We start from the raw sequence: 15,939 nt of genomic DNA on the forward strand, positions 1-15,939 counted from the left end.
ACTAAACATATCTTGAAAGTTATAATCAAAGACATATCCAAATAGGGGTGGAAAATCAAAGTGATTTGTAAACAAGTTTAAACTTGTTTCTTTTAAAACTCCACTTACGCTGTTTCAGTTTTGGTGGAGAAAGTTCCTCTTGCATCGACTCATATATCTCTTGTTTATTAATGTATTACGAATCTTTCCAAAAAAAAGTTTCAAATCATAATATGAAATAATTTTTTTTAATAAAAAAGGCGTGCAAAAGGTGTGCAAGAAGACAAATGGAAAATTAATGTGGGTTAGATAAGTGAAATAGGCTGTTAACAAAAAAAATTTATGGCCTGAGTGTTTTTAAGTTTTGTGTCTCAAAATTTTTAAAAACAAAAACTAGTTTTCACTTTTTAAATTCAGTTTTAGTTTTTTTTTTCAATTTTTAGAAAATTGTTGTTAGATTTGTAAGTTCACAAAATCACCACCATTTTAAAAGTCTATCAACTTTACTAGGTGGTGATGTTACTTGGTTGTGGTGGAGGAGATAGATGTACGTGGTGGTAGTATTGGTGGTGGTGGCAATGGTGGTAGTTAGTGACAGATCTACTCATAAGGTAGTGGGTGGAGTAATTGCCCCCACAAAAAAAACTTACTACTCTTATCTATCAATTTTAAAATGGAGATTTTTTTCTTAATTATAAAAAGGCAAAAAGAAAAGAACAATATTTGTCACTCTTTTTAGGTCAAAATTAAGAATTTAAGAGAAGATGAAATGGATGGATTGAATGGTCACTTACTCTTTTTAGTTTGGTAAAATCATGGCCTCCATGTAATGTAAAATTGCTGACAGACAGGTGAGTATCTAGAGAGAGCACAAGAATCTTGTTAGAAGAAACAAAGAATAGAGAACATTGTTTTGTCAAAACAAATAAATTTGTGTACCCTAAATACATACAACAATATATATAAAAGTGTATAAAATCCTATAAATGAGAAATATTCATTGACCAAATTTACAATTTAGTGTGTTGGGCTTGATGTAAGTGATTAATTTCATGATTGTCATATGTGGGATATCATAGCCAAAGATCTAAATATATTTTAACCAAAAAAAAAGACCCAAATATATATATGTATAGGTTTCAACTTTCATATGACCATTGAAGTTATAACAAATGTATTATTTGAAGAAGTGATCATGGGTGAATGTTGGGATATGATCTGGAAGCTTAAGATTACATAAAATGTGAGGATGTTTATTTGGAGGATTCTTCACAATGTCATCCAGGTGAATGAAAGCATATTTAATTGTAACATGACTCACTCCTCGGCATGTGGTCACTGCTCTTCCAATCTCAAAGGCTCTCTCCATTGCCTTAGGGGTTGCCCTCACTCGATGGAAGTTTGGATGATGATAGGTGCTATGGCATGGCCCAATTTCATGCAACAAGACCTTTTAATTTGGCTTCACAACCAAGCTTGTAGAAACAATGGGAGTAAATTTATTGCGCGCCTGTGAGGTCTGTGGAATGGACATAACAATATGATTTTTTAGAAGTCTCCTTGGACGGCGACACATATGTCACTAATGATTTCCAACGGTTTTGTGACCCACATCTCTTGGGTTCAACTTGTGAAGGTGTAAGCATTTGTTGGCGTCCTCTGCTAGCGGGTGGAGTCGAGCACAATGTTTATGGTAGCTTTATGGAGGTGGAGAGTTGTATGGGCAGTGGTGGTTTAGTTCGTGACATGCATGGTCCGCATCTCTGTGAGTTATTTTCCTTTGAGGAAGGTGGCATTACTGAAACTTAAAATTACCTAAAGTCTAATGATTTTGGCTATCTTCAACTCCTTTTTAGGAGTGATATCTTTGATATTGTAAGAGAAAGAAGTGATAACTGATAAAGTTAAGGTTTTAGAAAATAAGAAATAATAGAAAAACTATGAAAAGCATATAGGGTATTTGAATGTCCAATTTATAATACTGAATTTAGATACAAAGCAAAAACTAAAAGGCTTAAAAGCACTTCCCCCACGAATTGCATTTGTGCAGAACGAGTCCCCAAACTATTTTATTAGCAAGCGTGGTCCCCAACGTTTACCCTGTTAGTGACGTTGGTCCTTGAGCCCTTTTTCCATCCAAAAAAAGACAGAAAACGCTTATGTGGCTCCATTTTAATGACATGGACACCAGTAGGAGAGAGGTTTCGCACACGTGACTATCATCTTCATCTCTTCTCTATTTTAGTCGACATTTACACCCCTATTCACCAAAATCCCCAATTTTGAACCCTAGCCATGGGGAGTTATGGAGGAACACCAAATCAATGCGAAGGACACCATGACTCGCATGGAATGGAAGGTGTCTTTCAACGCAGAAGGCTCGAAACGCATGGAGGTAGTGAAGCGTCGTCTAGTTCTGCTGATTTGAGGAGAAGAATTACGAAATTGTGTGATTGTGGCATTGAAGCTCCTATGGTTACTTCGTGGATTGGGGATAACCCTGGAAGGAGGTTCTACGGTTGCGGTTTGTTCAGGGTATGCATTTTGCTTCTCCTTCTCCATGTTCCATGTATTGTGAAGCTTGATTTTGACTCTGTTTTTTCCAGGTTCATGGTAGGAGAGTATGCAAGTTCTTTGAATGGTTTGATGATGCTGCGAATGCAAGGGAGAAGAAGGTTATTGCTATGCTATTAAGGAAGGTTGAAGTGCTGGAAAAAAAAGTCACCTTCCAGAATTGGTGTTTGGTCATTACTGGGATTGTGATACTGTGTTTGATTTTTGCAATTAAGTAGAATTTTGCAAAAGACATTTTGGGGTACTTAGTGAAGTGTGGGAGGGTTGGTTCTAAGAAAGGAGGATTTTGTTTGGTTTCGTTTGTAATGGAAAGGTCATCAATGATTAAATGCAAGATTTCTAACTATGTTCCTCCCTGTTCAATTTGTACATATACCTAAAATGCAAGATTTCTATCTATCTACCTAAACTTGATATCAGTGCAACAATATGAAGACACATCAAAATACATAAAAAAATCTGCAAAACAAGCCAGTATGGCATAACTGTAATATATGCAGTAGTTGCATTTCATGAAAAAAGTGCTAAAAGATCAAAAGTACCATAAGTTCACAAAGTACCAAAACAAGCCACTATGGCATAACATGAAGAGTAACAAAGTACCAAAACAAGCCATAATGGTTGTACATATCCCAAAATACGCAATAGAGTAATAAAGTACCAAAATAAGCCATAATAGGTATACATCTCATTAAAACAAACTCCACATAGAGTAACTAAACTTCTGCTACAATTACTGGCTTTCACTAATGACTAGATTCTTCCTATTTCTCCCCTTCTTTGGTCCTTGCTGGCTTGAAGGTCTTGTTGTTGATGGCTGAGTTTGTGCTTCATTAGGCTTTCTCCTAGGCTGTCTCGGAGGAAGTCTTGCTGGTTGAGATGAAGATGCAGTAGGTTGGGTTCCTTAGCTTGAAATTCCACCAACTTGAGTCACTTGGCTTGACATTCCAGCTCCTTGTGCCTCTTGGCTTGACGTACCAACACCCTGAGATTTTTGAGTTGGTGTGCCTACACCTTGTGCTCCCTGAGTTGATGTGCCAGCACCCTAAGGTCCTTGAGTTGATGTGCCTTCACCCTGTGCTCCCTGATTTAATGTGCCAGTACCTTGATTATTCTGCCTTGAGCTTCTACCAGCACCTGATCTTTGTTCAGGTTGTAACACTATAGGATTGTCCTGAAATTGAAGTTTCAATCCAAGGGTTAGTAACATTGTAATCCCAACATTTGATAAGTTTGAAAAGTTTCACTATTATACCTGATTCTTGTTGGATTTATTAATCCAGCGTCACCCTTAGGATTCGATGGGCTTAACATCCCACCCCATGGCGCTTAACATCGCAGCCCCTTGAGGACTCTGTGCTATAAGGAAATAAAGTTGCGCCCTCACTAACAGCAATTGCTTTTGGCGTAGTGGTAAGCGCTTGATCCAATAAGTGGTATCAGAGCAAGGTCATGGGTTCGAATCCCCCGGCTAACACTGGGGGGGAGATTGTTGGATTTATTAATCCAGCGTCACCCTTAGGATTCGATGGGCTTAACATCCCACCCCATGGCGCTTAACATCGCAGCCCCTTGAGGACTCTGTGCTATAAGGAAATAAAGTTGCGCCCTCACTAACAGCAATTGCTTTTGGCGTAGTGGTAAGCGCTTGATCCAATAATTCTCTCCAATTGGAATTGTCTTATCTGTTGTTGTATTTCTCGTGCAAGTTCTCATATTGTGCCCATACTCTCCACATCTTCTGCATTTGACAGATGTGTGATGCCTCCTCAATCTGTTTGGGTTCCTTGACTCATAATTCTTCTTATTTCTAATCTTTTTGGTCTGCAGGGGCTCTCCTCACATATGGTGGATTCAGTGGGAGGGCATCAGCTTTAGACCACAGTTTAGGACAATTGTTTGGCAGTATAATGTGTGAGTATGTGTCTAAGAAAGTGTTCTCCTGCAAATAACATAAGCAATGCAATTAGTTTAGGAATATAAGAAACATAATTACATTATTTCGCTTTGGCTCTCAGACTAGAGCTATTCTCACTAAACCGAAAAATTAAAATATACCCCTCTCTCCTCAATGGCTAAATACCAAAGCTAACCTTAAATGGAAGCCCCAGTTGTACACTCCCTTCGTTCTACGAACCCTTGTTGATTCTGAACTTCTGTGTTTATGATCTCGTATATTTCGCTTCTTCGACATATCGGGGTTTGGAGCCACGTCTTCGCACCGCATGCTACTTCCTATGGTTGCAATAACCCATAGGCCCCATGACCTCTTTATTGGACTTTCATTCGCATGGGGAGCGGTTGCTTGTTCCCGGCCTGACGTCTTCCACGGGGTCAAACAGTTAACTTGTAGGCAACATCAACATAGTTTTCAAGAACATGGTGATTATGCCACATGCATGCCACTGAGTATTCACATGGTATTCCTGAAAGGTCTCACCTCCTACATGAACATGTTCTTACCCTGAGATCCACAGGATACTTGTTAGTGTTTCTGCTAACTTCAAACAGTGCATAATAAATATCCTCATTCCATGTAGCTTGCTAGTAGTTAGATTGCTTCTTCATTTGCTCTAACTTCTGTTGAATCATTGGAAAAATCTGTCAAGTCCTCCATCTTAACATTAACCATTAACTGTCTCTGTTTCACTATTCTTGTGGTGAGGTACAACTTCAATCCTTCTAACAGTGTTATTATAGGTTTGTCCCTATGTTCCAAGATAACCTATTGAATGCTTCACACATAGTATTCACTTGCAGTCACATTTGGTGTGTGTACTGTATGCTGATCTAGTCCACATCTTTGGAGGAAGGTTCATCATTTCATGAAAGGCAGACTCACTCAATGCTTTCATGGCCTCCATTGCAACCTTCCACTCATTATGTGTGTTTGCCCTTGCTGCAGTCCACGTAGCATTCTTCAGTAAATCTTCAAGATACTTCTTTCTGAAGTTGGCATACAAGTGTTTGACACAAAGCCTATGTTCAATATTTTCATCCATGTTTGCAAGAGTTGGAACCAATCCCTAAACACACATAAAATGCAACAAGTTAAGATATACATAATTAACACAATTAAGATCAACATAAATAAAAATAGTTTCAAAAAAAAAGATCAACATAAATAAAATCATTAAGCTACACATAATGTACCTTTTGCTGGTCAGAGATAAAGGATCATCTCTTCTTCTGCACACCATTGAGATCCTTCAACAGTAAGTCCATAAACCATTCTCATGAATCTTTGGTCTCAGCTTCCACCACATCATATGCAATTGGAAACATCTGATTGTTTCCATCTTTGCCCACAGCAGATAATAGTTGACCTCCATATACCCCTTTGAGGAAGCAGCCATCCAATTTAATCAAGGGTCTGCATGTCCTAGCAAAAGCTGTTTTGATGGCATTGAAACACACATATTTTTTCAAACACAGGGTCATGCTCTCCAAGTGTGCTTTTGATTATCATTGTGCTTCCTGGATTGCTTCTCAACAGTTCTTCAGCATAATTTCTCAAGTGAAAATATTGCTGCAGACTAGCACCATGAATCATATCTAGAGCTTTGACCTTGCTCTTGTAAGCCTTGAATCTTCCCAAAACAATTCTCCACCTCACACTTGCTTCTTCAATGAGGCCAAAAACTTTGATGTTTGGTGTATGCCTCAAAATTGGCATGAACTTCTTAGCAAGAAACTCAGACTTAGCTTGCCTGTTAGTAGCTGTTCTGCAACATGTATGACATGGATAAAATCTAACTACTTGCCACACAGGCCTTGTAGGAGTCTTGCTGACCCTTAGGTAGAATGGACAATCAAGTTTACAAACGACAACCACCCTTTTCTTGACATTTTTTTTTGAAATTCAGATCCTTCTTGTTCTCCAAAGCAGACTGCCTCCTGAATAAATCATTGTTGTTGAAAGTCAAACCACACTCAAAATGAACACTTCATTCGTGTGATGGTTTAAACTGTCAAAATTTGGTTCCGGTCACCAATTCTTCATCTTCATCTTCACCTTCAGATGGTGTGTCTAAGTCAGAAGAATCACCATCTTCATCTTCAAAGTCAGAAAAGGCAGCTGGATTTGAAGGCTCACCGGTATTCAATGCAGCAGCAGGATTTAAAGCCTCACCAGCCTCAAAGTTGGGGAATGCAGGATCTGGAGTTGGCACACCTACATCAACCAAAGACTCAGCAAGTAACACTTGAGTCCACTCCCAATCCACATCATAGTAACTATCATCTAGTGACACATCACTACTTTCATCACCTTCTAGTTCATATGATTCAGCATCAGACTCTATGTCTGCATGAAGAAAGTTGACCAAGTCTTCACCCTCAACCTCAACAGCCTTTCCTTTGCCTTTATCAACCACAACTTTACCCTTGCCTTTATCAACCACAGCCTTACCTTTGACTTTATCAACCACCACATATCCATCAACAACCTCCTCCATAGTTTCAACCCCAGACCTCACATTTTCAGTCCCAACCTCCTGAGATTGCACCCCCTCATTCACAGATTCAACCACAACCTCACAACTTCAACGACAACCTCCTAAGATTGCACTCCCTCATTCATAGTTTCAACCCCTTCACTCACAAACTCAGGCACTTACTTCTCAACCCTCCTCACATACTCAGAAGTCACTTCCATACAATCATCAAGATCCCCACTCCCCTCCACATCTAGTAGATGCTCAACATAGACATCCACCACAGCCTTACCTTTAATATCTTCACTGGGCAGCATCACATGTGCATTACTATTCAAAGGACTTAACATTCCAGACCTATCCTTGTTGAAATACCTATACCACAACCCTTTAAAGCTGATAACACCTTCAGTATTTACCAATTTTCCCAATTTAATTGGAGATAATTTGTCCACATCAAACCGCTTATACACAACCTTTGTGCCATTAACATATGGGAAAGTTGGGTCACTTGTCATTTTGCCTCCATAGTGCAGAGTAATGTCTATCACATGGGCCAAAGTATGCCCACAGACAACAGCATAAAAAAATAGACTAATCACATGGACCAAGCCATTAAAATAGCAATTTTCAACCTACAGTTTAATAACTTTCGAGGCCAAAATACACACATCATAAAAGACAAACACCACACAACATTGAAAATGTTCACCAACCACTAATTCAACATCAAAGACATAAAGTGGGAATAAAAATGTTGGGAAAGCTACCTTGCAAAAATATTAGGAGGCAATGCATCCCCACAAAACCAAAAAGAGATTGTTGTTGCTTCTCTTGGGGACCACGTTCTCTTTCGAGGGCAAAGGAATCGAGTGGTCCCTTGCATCTTGCACTGGCTTCTTGTTCTTCCCATGGTCCCCCACCTTACATTTAGTACTCATCTTCCTATTCTCTCCCGCCATGTCGTCTTCTCTTCCCCTCCCTTAGACCTTCACCATCGCACCGAGACACGCCGCGAAACCCTACCTTCTTGGATTCTCTGCAACTGCTCTCTCTTCTTCTCTCTTAGGTTTTATGTGCAAATTAGGGCCTCAACCTTTCTATCTCAGATAAGGTTTCAGGGAGGCACGTGCAAGGCACATGGTAACTCTCTTTCTCCTACATAGCTTCTCTCTCCTCCAGGTCAATTAAAAATATCCAACAAAGCAAAAAACGTTAAATATCTAACAGAAGGACCAAGGTCACTAACGGAGTAAACGTTGGGGACCACGTTTGCTAATAAAATAGTTTAGAGACTCGTTCTGCACAAATGCAATTCGTGGGGGACCAAATGTGCTTTTAAGCCAAACTAAAACACGTGAATGACATACACAGGTCATGACTTGCTATTTGATCATGTAGTCCAAAGTACCTTTTAGGCTTTTACTATTGATAATAATTTGATATTATATTAATATTTTTTATATTATATCAAAACTACACAAATTCATGCTAAAAATTTAAATTACCCATGAGTGCAGCTTCACTTCTCGTTGCTTTTAAACTAAATCCTACTATGTAATAAGTACTTCACCGTGATCGGTGTAAATTGATTCAGATAAGCAATTCGTGTAACAAATAGCAGAACTCTTCACCTAAAAAAATATCAATTGTGTAAAATAAAACCTACGAATAATTTATTTTAATCCCTAAATTGTGGGAAATATTATTGGTGTAGAGATCAATTCATTACTTTATACAAGTGAATGTACAGTACAAGAATGAGTGGAAACAATAGAAAGGAAATTATGTAACACCTATTTGTAAAGTAATAGACAATAATTTCTATCATCACATTCAAAATTAAGATACAAGCAGATTTTATGATTTCTTAATCAGAATTTGTAGTATTGACCCAAAAAAAGAAATCCATCTTCAAATATGAAGAGTACCCAAGTCTATGGCAACCCAACTTTTGCGCACCATTCATAGAAGATCAAATAAACCAGAGTATTACACAAGTTATTTTTTATGTTTCTAATCATTTCAAATTCCGCTATACACAATTTAGGAGAAACAAAATGAGCATCCACATTTTCAGGAAAAAAGTGTATACACATTTATAAATCCAACTCCGTTACACAAGGGAACTTGACATCCCCAAAACAAAATGGAAAAGATGTATTTCACTCTATCCAACAGCTAAATAAGTTACAAACTATAAAATATAACGCCAATGTGATTCCATCGTCGTTAACCTTCTTCTCCAAACTCCTTAGTGAATCTCTCATGAACCTCAAGGTCTTTTTTGCTTACTGTAGGTCTTTGTCTAGCCAGTACCTTTTCAAAATCTGTTCTCGTTATAGGGGGTGGAAGGATCTGCATCAGTTTTAAAGCAGTAAGCACTTCCGCCACTTGGATTAAAAATACATATGAACAACCTAGTCCAAAAACATAATGACTCTGCTTCTCCAATTATCGTTGAGGGAGAACGAGAGAGACTTCCTAGTGCCATCAAAATCTATAGCATCTAAAATACCTGAGAAGCAAGGCCTTTTGCAGCAAGATCCTGCATTGTGATTTGCACTGCACCCTGTTGCTTTGGTCCACATGGGATCCACATACCCTCAGGATTCTTAAAGAAGAACATAGCATCTTGGGTTTTGCGGACAGGTTCAAATAAAACATCCTTCACCTAAAGAGGACAAAAAACATTTTACTTTAAATTCATCAAAGTAAAAGCTTATAAAAACCAGATAATTCATAATAAAGTTGAAACTTACACAAACAGAGATATCTGAACCAGAAAACCCCTCTGTTCTGCTGGCCAAGTATTCAAAATCACTTTCATTCAAGTTATGGGGGGTATCTCCGAGATGTACCTGCTCAATATATCAAGCCAAAAAAAATAGCATTATAAACCCATTTTGGTAGATGAATAATATCAAGCCCAATAAAATGCATAACTCATAATCATGCAAATTGCCCTACCTTGAACATGTGTTGGCGGGCCTTCAAATCTGGTAGAGGAATATATATACGCTTATCAAAACGACGCCTTATTGCCTGAAATTACAGATTGATTGAACAACATTATATAGGCTCTATATGGATACACATCAACAGAATTATTTCTTACCTGGTCTAGAGCATAGGGTGTGTTTGTTGCTGCAAGAACAAGAACTTTCTGATCATTGTTTCCTACACCCTGCAATGCAAAGTGGAAAAACTAGGCTGAATAAAGAAAAATAGAAAAGGGAGAACATCGATCAAAACTGTTGGAACCAACATTGATGTTAATAACAAAAAAGTGAATCAAATAAACATAAATATATAGATAACCAATTCAATTTTTTGATAATAATATACATTTGGGGACTTTTCTTTGGGGGGGGGGGGGGGGCAAATTCTGACCAGATCTATTAATCAAAAGTTGCATGCAAACTTTCTGGTCTGGATGACTACAAACCAAGTAACTATACAAAATTTGAGGTGAAGGATAGGAACGAAGGCAAGAACAATTACACGCTTCAGAGTGTTTGATACCCAGTAGAACATGCTTTAGTAGTTCAGTTACATAACACTAAACATATATCCCATTGAAAACACAAACTAAAAAAAGTCGAACATGTTGACTATATAAACAAATCACAATTCACACACAAACAAGAAAAATTGTAAAACAGCAATTGCCACAAAAACCTATATTATTTTTATTCCAACAGGAAAAAATTAAAGCATGCAACACAAATTAATAAGCGCTCAGTTTTACGACACCTCCAAGTTCTTGAAACAGTATCAAAAGCACAGACAGAACAGAACCCAAGGAAACCTACATATTAAATAGAATCGCAATACAAGCAAGCTTATGCCTAAATGGTTTATATTAAAGAATTCAAAAATATATTATGTTTTTTTCATGATTTGAAACTATTTTGATAAAGGACTCCGATCTATATATAACTGGGACTAAGGCTTCTTGACAACTTTTAGTCGTGACTCGTGCTGTGCATAATGCAATTCAAATATAAACAAACAAACTAATTTCTCAGCTTGACAACAAATCCTCACCATAAAAATATTACCTGCATCTGCACCAGAAGTTCTGTTTTAATCCGTCTTGAAGCTTCACTCTCATTGCCTTCTCCGCGCTGACCACATAGGGAATCTATTTCATCAACAAATATGATAGAAGGGGCATTTTCTCGAGCCATTTGGAAAAGGTTTGACACCAGCTTTTCACTCTCACCCATCCACTTTGAAACAAGGTCTGATGAAGAAATACTGGTGAAGAATTCAAAAGTTAAAAACGCTTGCAAGAACATGTCCACTTATGGACCTACATTCATAGCAATACAGAAGGCCTTTTTTAAAATAAATATTAAATGCATCTCAAATTCTCATTACAAACAAAATTATTGTCAAAACACAAAAGAACGTTAGAGGATGAATTTGAAGGAAATTATAACCATGCATGCCATCTTCTAAATGCTACGCCATCAGCAAATATTAATGAATCATGGCACCACCCGACATAATTCATTAACTTTTAGTATTATTTTAAACCAAAGAAGCTAAACCATTTTCATTCTAGTTCCTCTTTTGTTTATCCAAACACAAAGTAAAAGATTGATAGAAAAGTAAAAAAAAAAAATTCAGATTAATCTCCATTCTTGTTACGAACTCCAATTTTATTTAGTTTATTTAGGTACCCTTAACGTAATTATGGTTAGGGAAAGTCTTTTAGTCTTATAAGATTTCTTACTTCCAATTCAATTTCAATGCTGATAAAAGGGTGCAGCGTAGCAGCAAGCCCAAAAAACGCTATAGCGTGTAGCGCTATGGCAGGTAGAGTTATAGCCGCTACGCTGCAGGAGAAGGAAGAAGGTGGCTGGAAGGAGGAAGAGGAAGGAGATCGCACAACTTCATCGGGAAAAAAAGGAGATTGCACGGAGGCTCTAAATGGAAAGAAAGCCTCAAAATGCCCTTAAAAAGTTTGAACTAATGTTTAAAACTGGGGGAATTTGGGATTTTCACTCGGATTAGTAGGGTTTGTGATCCCTCTTTTCCCTTCGCGCCGCACCAGACACGATTTTGGGTACAATCCCGGGCACAACCACTGCTACGCGATTTCTGCGCCGCTACAGCCTCCAGCCGTCGTGCCGCCACGCTCCGCCACAATAGCGCGCGGCCACGCGCTATTAACAACCCTGTATATATCCATGTATGAATATGGATTCAATCCAAGGATTTTCCTTCTAATTCGGTAAGTTCCAGATTGGAGATTTCGCAATCCTATAAACTTCATTGTTGTAATCAGATTTTCCTCGAGTGAACTTTATTATGTTCACTTAGAATTTCAAAAGAGCATTAATTGATGTTTTTTTCCAAATAATGCCATCATCCGAATAATAAATGAGGAGACATAAAAAATCATTTTAAAGGGTAAAATAGGAAGAAATAAAAATCTTTTCCGAAAGTTAACAACATTAATTGCATTTTATGTTTCTTATCTTTCTGGACAGTTAATATGAAATGTAGGTACTAGGTAGCAGAATAAATTTACCTGAAAAATGTGGAGTCAGCTTCTGTTGCAACTGCCTTGGCTAAATATGATTTTCCTGTTCCAGGTGGTCCATACAATAAAAATGCTCTCCAGGGTCTTCGCTTACCTGAAAAAGACCACGGGGAAACATATTCAACATTTAACAAAATTCCATATAAATAAATAAATGTATAAACATGGTATCTTGTTCATATAACAAGGTTTTCATCAGTTCTAATTGAAGGCCAGCATGTAAGTGTATGCAGAAAGTTGAAAGATGGAAAGTTTAGAAAGAAATCCACTTCACACTGGTTTGGCATAGCAAAAGTATGAGAAGGTGAAAAGTAAAATGTAAATCATTTTCACTCAAGGGCACAACTTTGCTTGAAAACTTGAAATTATTTACTCCTTCCTCCAATTCCCCCTTCAACTTTCAACCCACTGAAACAAGCGGACCCTTAGGCAGCACTTGACATGTGGACTGAGCAAAAAATATAAATATAACTACTGAGTTCTCTTTGATTCCACCGTTTTAAATCGAACCAAAATGTAGCACTTTTCACACTTTATGTCTTGTTCTGTTCTACTTCTAATATATATGCAACAAACATAGAGCAAAACCTATAGGTCCTATTTAGTTGTAACATATCTACCAAACACCACCTTAGCTACAAAAGAATGTTTCAACCAAATAAAATTGCTATCCTCAACCCTCAATAAGATGCATAAATAGAATGCCTCTAGCTCATGATGCCCAGTTTCAATTACATAACTTTGTAACTAGAAAAATCAAACATTGAGCAACTAATGGTTAGCAACTAACAGTGATGAATGAAGCAAACCAACCTGTGAAAAACTGAGGGAACTTCACAGGCAAGATCACAGCCTCCTGCAACGCCTGCTTCGCACTCTCCAACCCAGCAACATCATTCCACTTCACATTCGGCTTCTCCCTTATAATCGCCGAGTTCAACCCGGCCCGGAGCTTCGCCTGCTCGGGATCCTCCCCATCTCCACCTTCCCCATCCTTCGGCTTCGTCTTCGGCCGCGTGGCCACAGCAGCGTCCCCATTAGAAGCCGGGCCGGGTCCTCCGTCATCTAGAACAGCCCTGATCTCCTCCGCGCGGCGCAAATACTCGGTGAATTTCTGCGTAATCGCTTCCTTGATCTTAGGATTCTTCTCGTACTTGAGATGGGTCTTGAAATACTCCAAAGCGTTCATGTAGAGAGGGAAGGCTTTGGCGTAGTTTCCAGCATTGTCTTCCTGCACCGCTTGCTTCACGTACTCTATTGCTTGCTCCTTGAAATTGCTATACATCTTCTTCTTCCGAATTGCATATACAGGGAATCAATCGAAGTTCGAAGATTAAGGGGAAACCCTAGATTAGCAACACGATGATCGTGTTTCGATGGGTTTGGGGAAAAGAGGGAAATTGGGGTCGATTTTGAAACCCTAGCTGGGTGAATTGGAAGGTGATGCTGAGGAGGATCTGATCGGAGGGAGATGGAAGAAAGGGAAAGGACTGGACAAAAGGGAACCTGAAAATACGCGTTTGAATATCATGAAGAAGAAAAAGGAGTATCCCTCCCAAGAAAATTCATCGAAATTACAAACAAATTTTATTTTATTTTTTGATCAAAAAATTACAAACAAAAAATTTAATTTCAGTGCGGGTAAATGGTCACTTTGGTCCTTGAAAGTGTCAACCGACTTCACATTCGTCCCTGAATGAATTTTATTCTGCTCGTGGTCCCCCAAAGTGGCAAACGTCCGTCACTTTAGTCCTTGACGTTAAAAAACACTAACAGACGTTAACAAATTTCTTTTTTTAAAACTGAATCTAATTAATTAAAACAGAAAAGTGCAATTAAGATTCAAAATAACCTGCTTCACCATTTCTTCTCCTCCCCCACTTCCAATCACCACATACCTCTTTCAACCCAGAAATAGTCAACAATACTATGCTTCATGGGCAATAACACTCAGCTTTTAAGCCATGAAAAGAACAAGAGGAGCAACAATGTAAGTTACTAATCTGGTCCCAGATCGAGAGCGAAAGAGAGAAAGGTGTAGGAATGTGCTTGTACGTTGTGCCTGTGTGATTTTGAAGATAAACCCACCTGCAATTGTTGATTTTGTATGAAAGGTATGAACTTTGGTGGTGGCAGAAGCGTGGGTTTTGGGGGGTTTAGATGGTGAGAGAGAAATAGAGATGCAGAGACATAAACAGGTGAGTGGGAGGGAACATAAACAGAGTTGAGGATGAAGATGAATGGTTGAGGATAAGGGTTCTGAATTTGGGTGAACATGATGGGAGAGGATAATGATCTGATGAAGATGATAGGATGAAGGTTTTTTTTTTTAACGTGTTGATATGGTGAAGTTGGTGATGGATGGATTGAAGAAGAAGATGAAAGAAAAAAGAAGTAAGCTGAAGAAGATGAGAAGGAGATTAGGATTCAAATTTTAGTTAATTTGTTTTTTTAAATTTAAATTAATGATTTCCAGGTAAAAAAAATAAAAAAAGGAATATGTTAACGTCTGTTAGTGTTTTTTAACGTCAAGGACTAAAGTGACGGACGTTTGCCACTTTGGGGGACCGCGAGCTGAATAAAATTCATTCGAGGACGAATATGAAGTCGGTTGACACTTTCAAGGACCAAAGTGACCATTTACCCATTTCAGTGCATGTGTATAAATTTTTTTTTTAAAGTATCTAAAGAGTTTTACGAAAAAAAAAATTTATTTACCAAAAAAGGGTTAAAAAAATCATATTTATCAAACTAGTGTGTTTTTGAAAAAAAAAAAGCCACGGACACAGGGCCAGTATAATAAACTGTGGCGTTTCCCTCAATTTAGGCCACGGTCATGCATCCGTGGCTTTTTTCTCAAAAACACATCAATTTGGTAAATATGATTTTTTTAACCTTTTTTGGTAAATAATTTTTTTTTCACATTATTCACTTTTTTTCGAGTTTTACACATGGTTTTAAAATCAAATTTATTTATGACGTGACAAATGTTTTTTTGCAAACTCGATCTAATACCGACAAAGCAATCTGCAAGTTCGTTAGCCTCTTGAGAAATATGATAAAGACGCACATCCAATTGCGAAATAGAAAGAGATGGATATTCATGAGCTATGTAGCAAACACTTGAAGCAATCATCATTGAGAGACTCACTTAACGATCTACAACAACTCGTTTCACAAAAATATTTTCTTAAAGCTCATACTCCGTAACAAAACCAGGCCTTGTTGGAGAGATTAAATTTCGACACTGAGTGCATTATCAACAAAAGCTCTAGCATAAAAGCCACGAATCAAATTTCCGGACTAATCACAAATCAACCCCCGATCCCCATACAGTAATTATTGCATTAAAGGAATCATCAACCGTGAGTAAGATACACTCGGGAGGAAAGA

General features: G+C 38.0%; 1 protein-coding gene and 1 long non-coding RNA gene across 3 annotated transcripts; both read right to left on the reverse strand.

The window, feature by feature from the left end:
• Positions 1 to 3,821: 3,821 nt before the first annotated feature.
• On the reverse strand, positions 3,822 to 8,074 carry LOC130749096 (uncharacterized). 2 transcript variants are annotated; one of them, XR_009022846.1, is made up of 4 exons: positions 7,760 to 8,074; positions 5,707 to 7,533; positions 4,647 to 5,579; positions 3,822 to 4,495 (listed from the first exon to the last, which is right to left on the reverse strand). It is a non-coding gene; the product is annotated as an uncharacterized LOC130749096 (long non-coding RNA). The 2 variants fall into 2 exon arrangements; XR_009022845.1 differs by having other exon boundaries at positions 5,707 to 8,066.
• A 907-nt stretch (positions 8,075 to 8,981) lies between these two features.
• LOC130748149 (protein SUPPRESSOR OF K(+) TRANSPORT GROWTH DEFECT 1) lies at positions 8,982 to 14,082 on the reverse strand. The gene is made up of 8 exons (XM_057601309.1): positions 13,360 to 14,082; positions 12,535 to 12,640; positions 11,054 to 11,252; positions 10,108 to 10,176; positions 9,960 to 10,034; positions 9,752 to 9,850; positions 9,508 to 9,663; positions 8,982 to 9,347 (listed from the first exon to the last, which is right to left on the reverse strand). Exons 1-8 carry the CDS (start codon positions 13,829 to 13,831, stop codon positions 9,222 to 9,224), a joined length of 1,302 nt encoding a protein of 433 aa, XP_057457292.1. The 5' UTR covers positions 13,832 to 14,082; the 3' UTR covers positions 8,982 to 9,221.
• Positions 14,083 to 15,939: the final 1,857 nt, after the last annotated feature.

The sequence above is a fragment of the Lotus japonicus genome, chromosome 3 (assembly GCF_012489685.1).
Source record: "Lotus japonicus ecotype B-129 chromosome 3, LjGifu_v1.2".
Lineage (NCBI taxonomy): Eukaryota > Viridiplantae > Streptophyta > Magnoliopsida > Fabales > Fabaceae > Lotus > Lotus japonicus.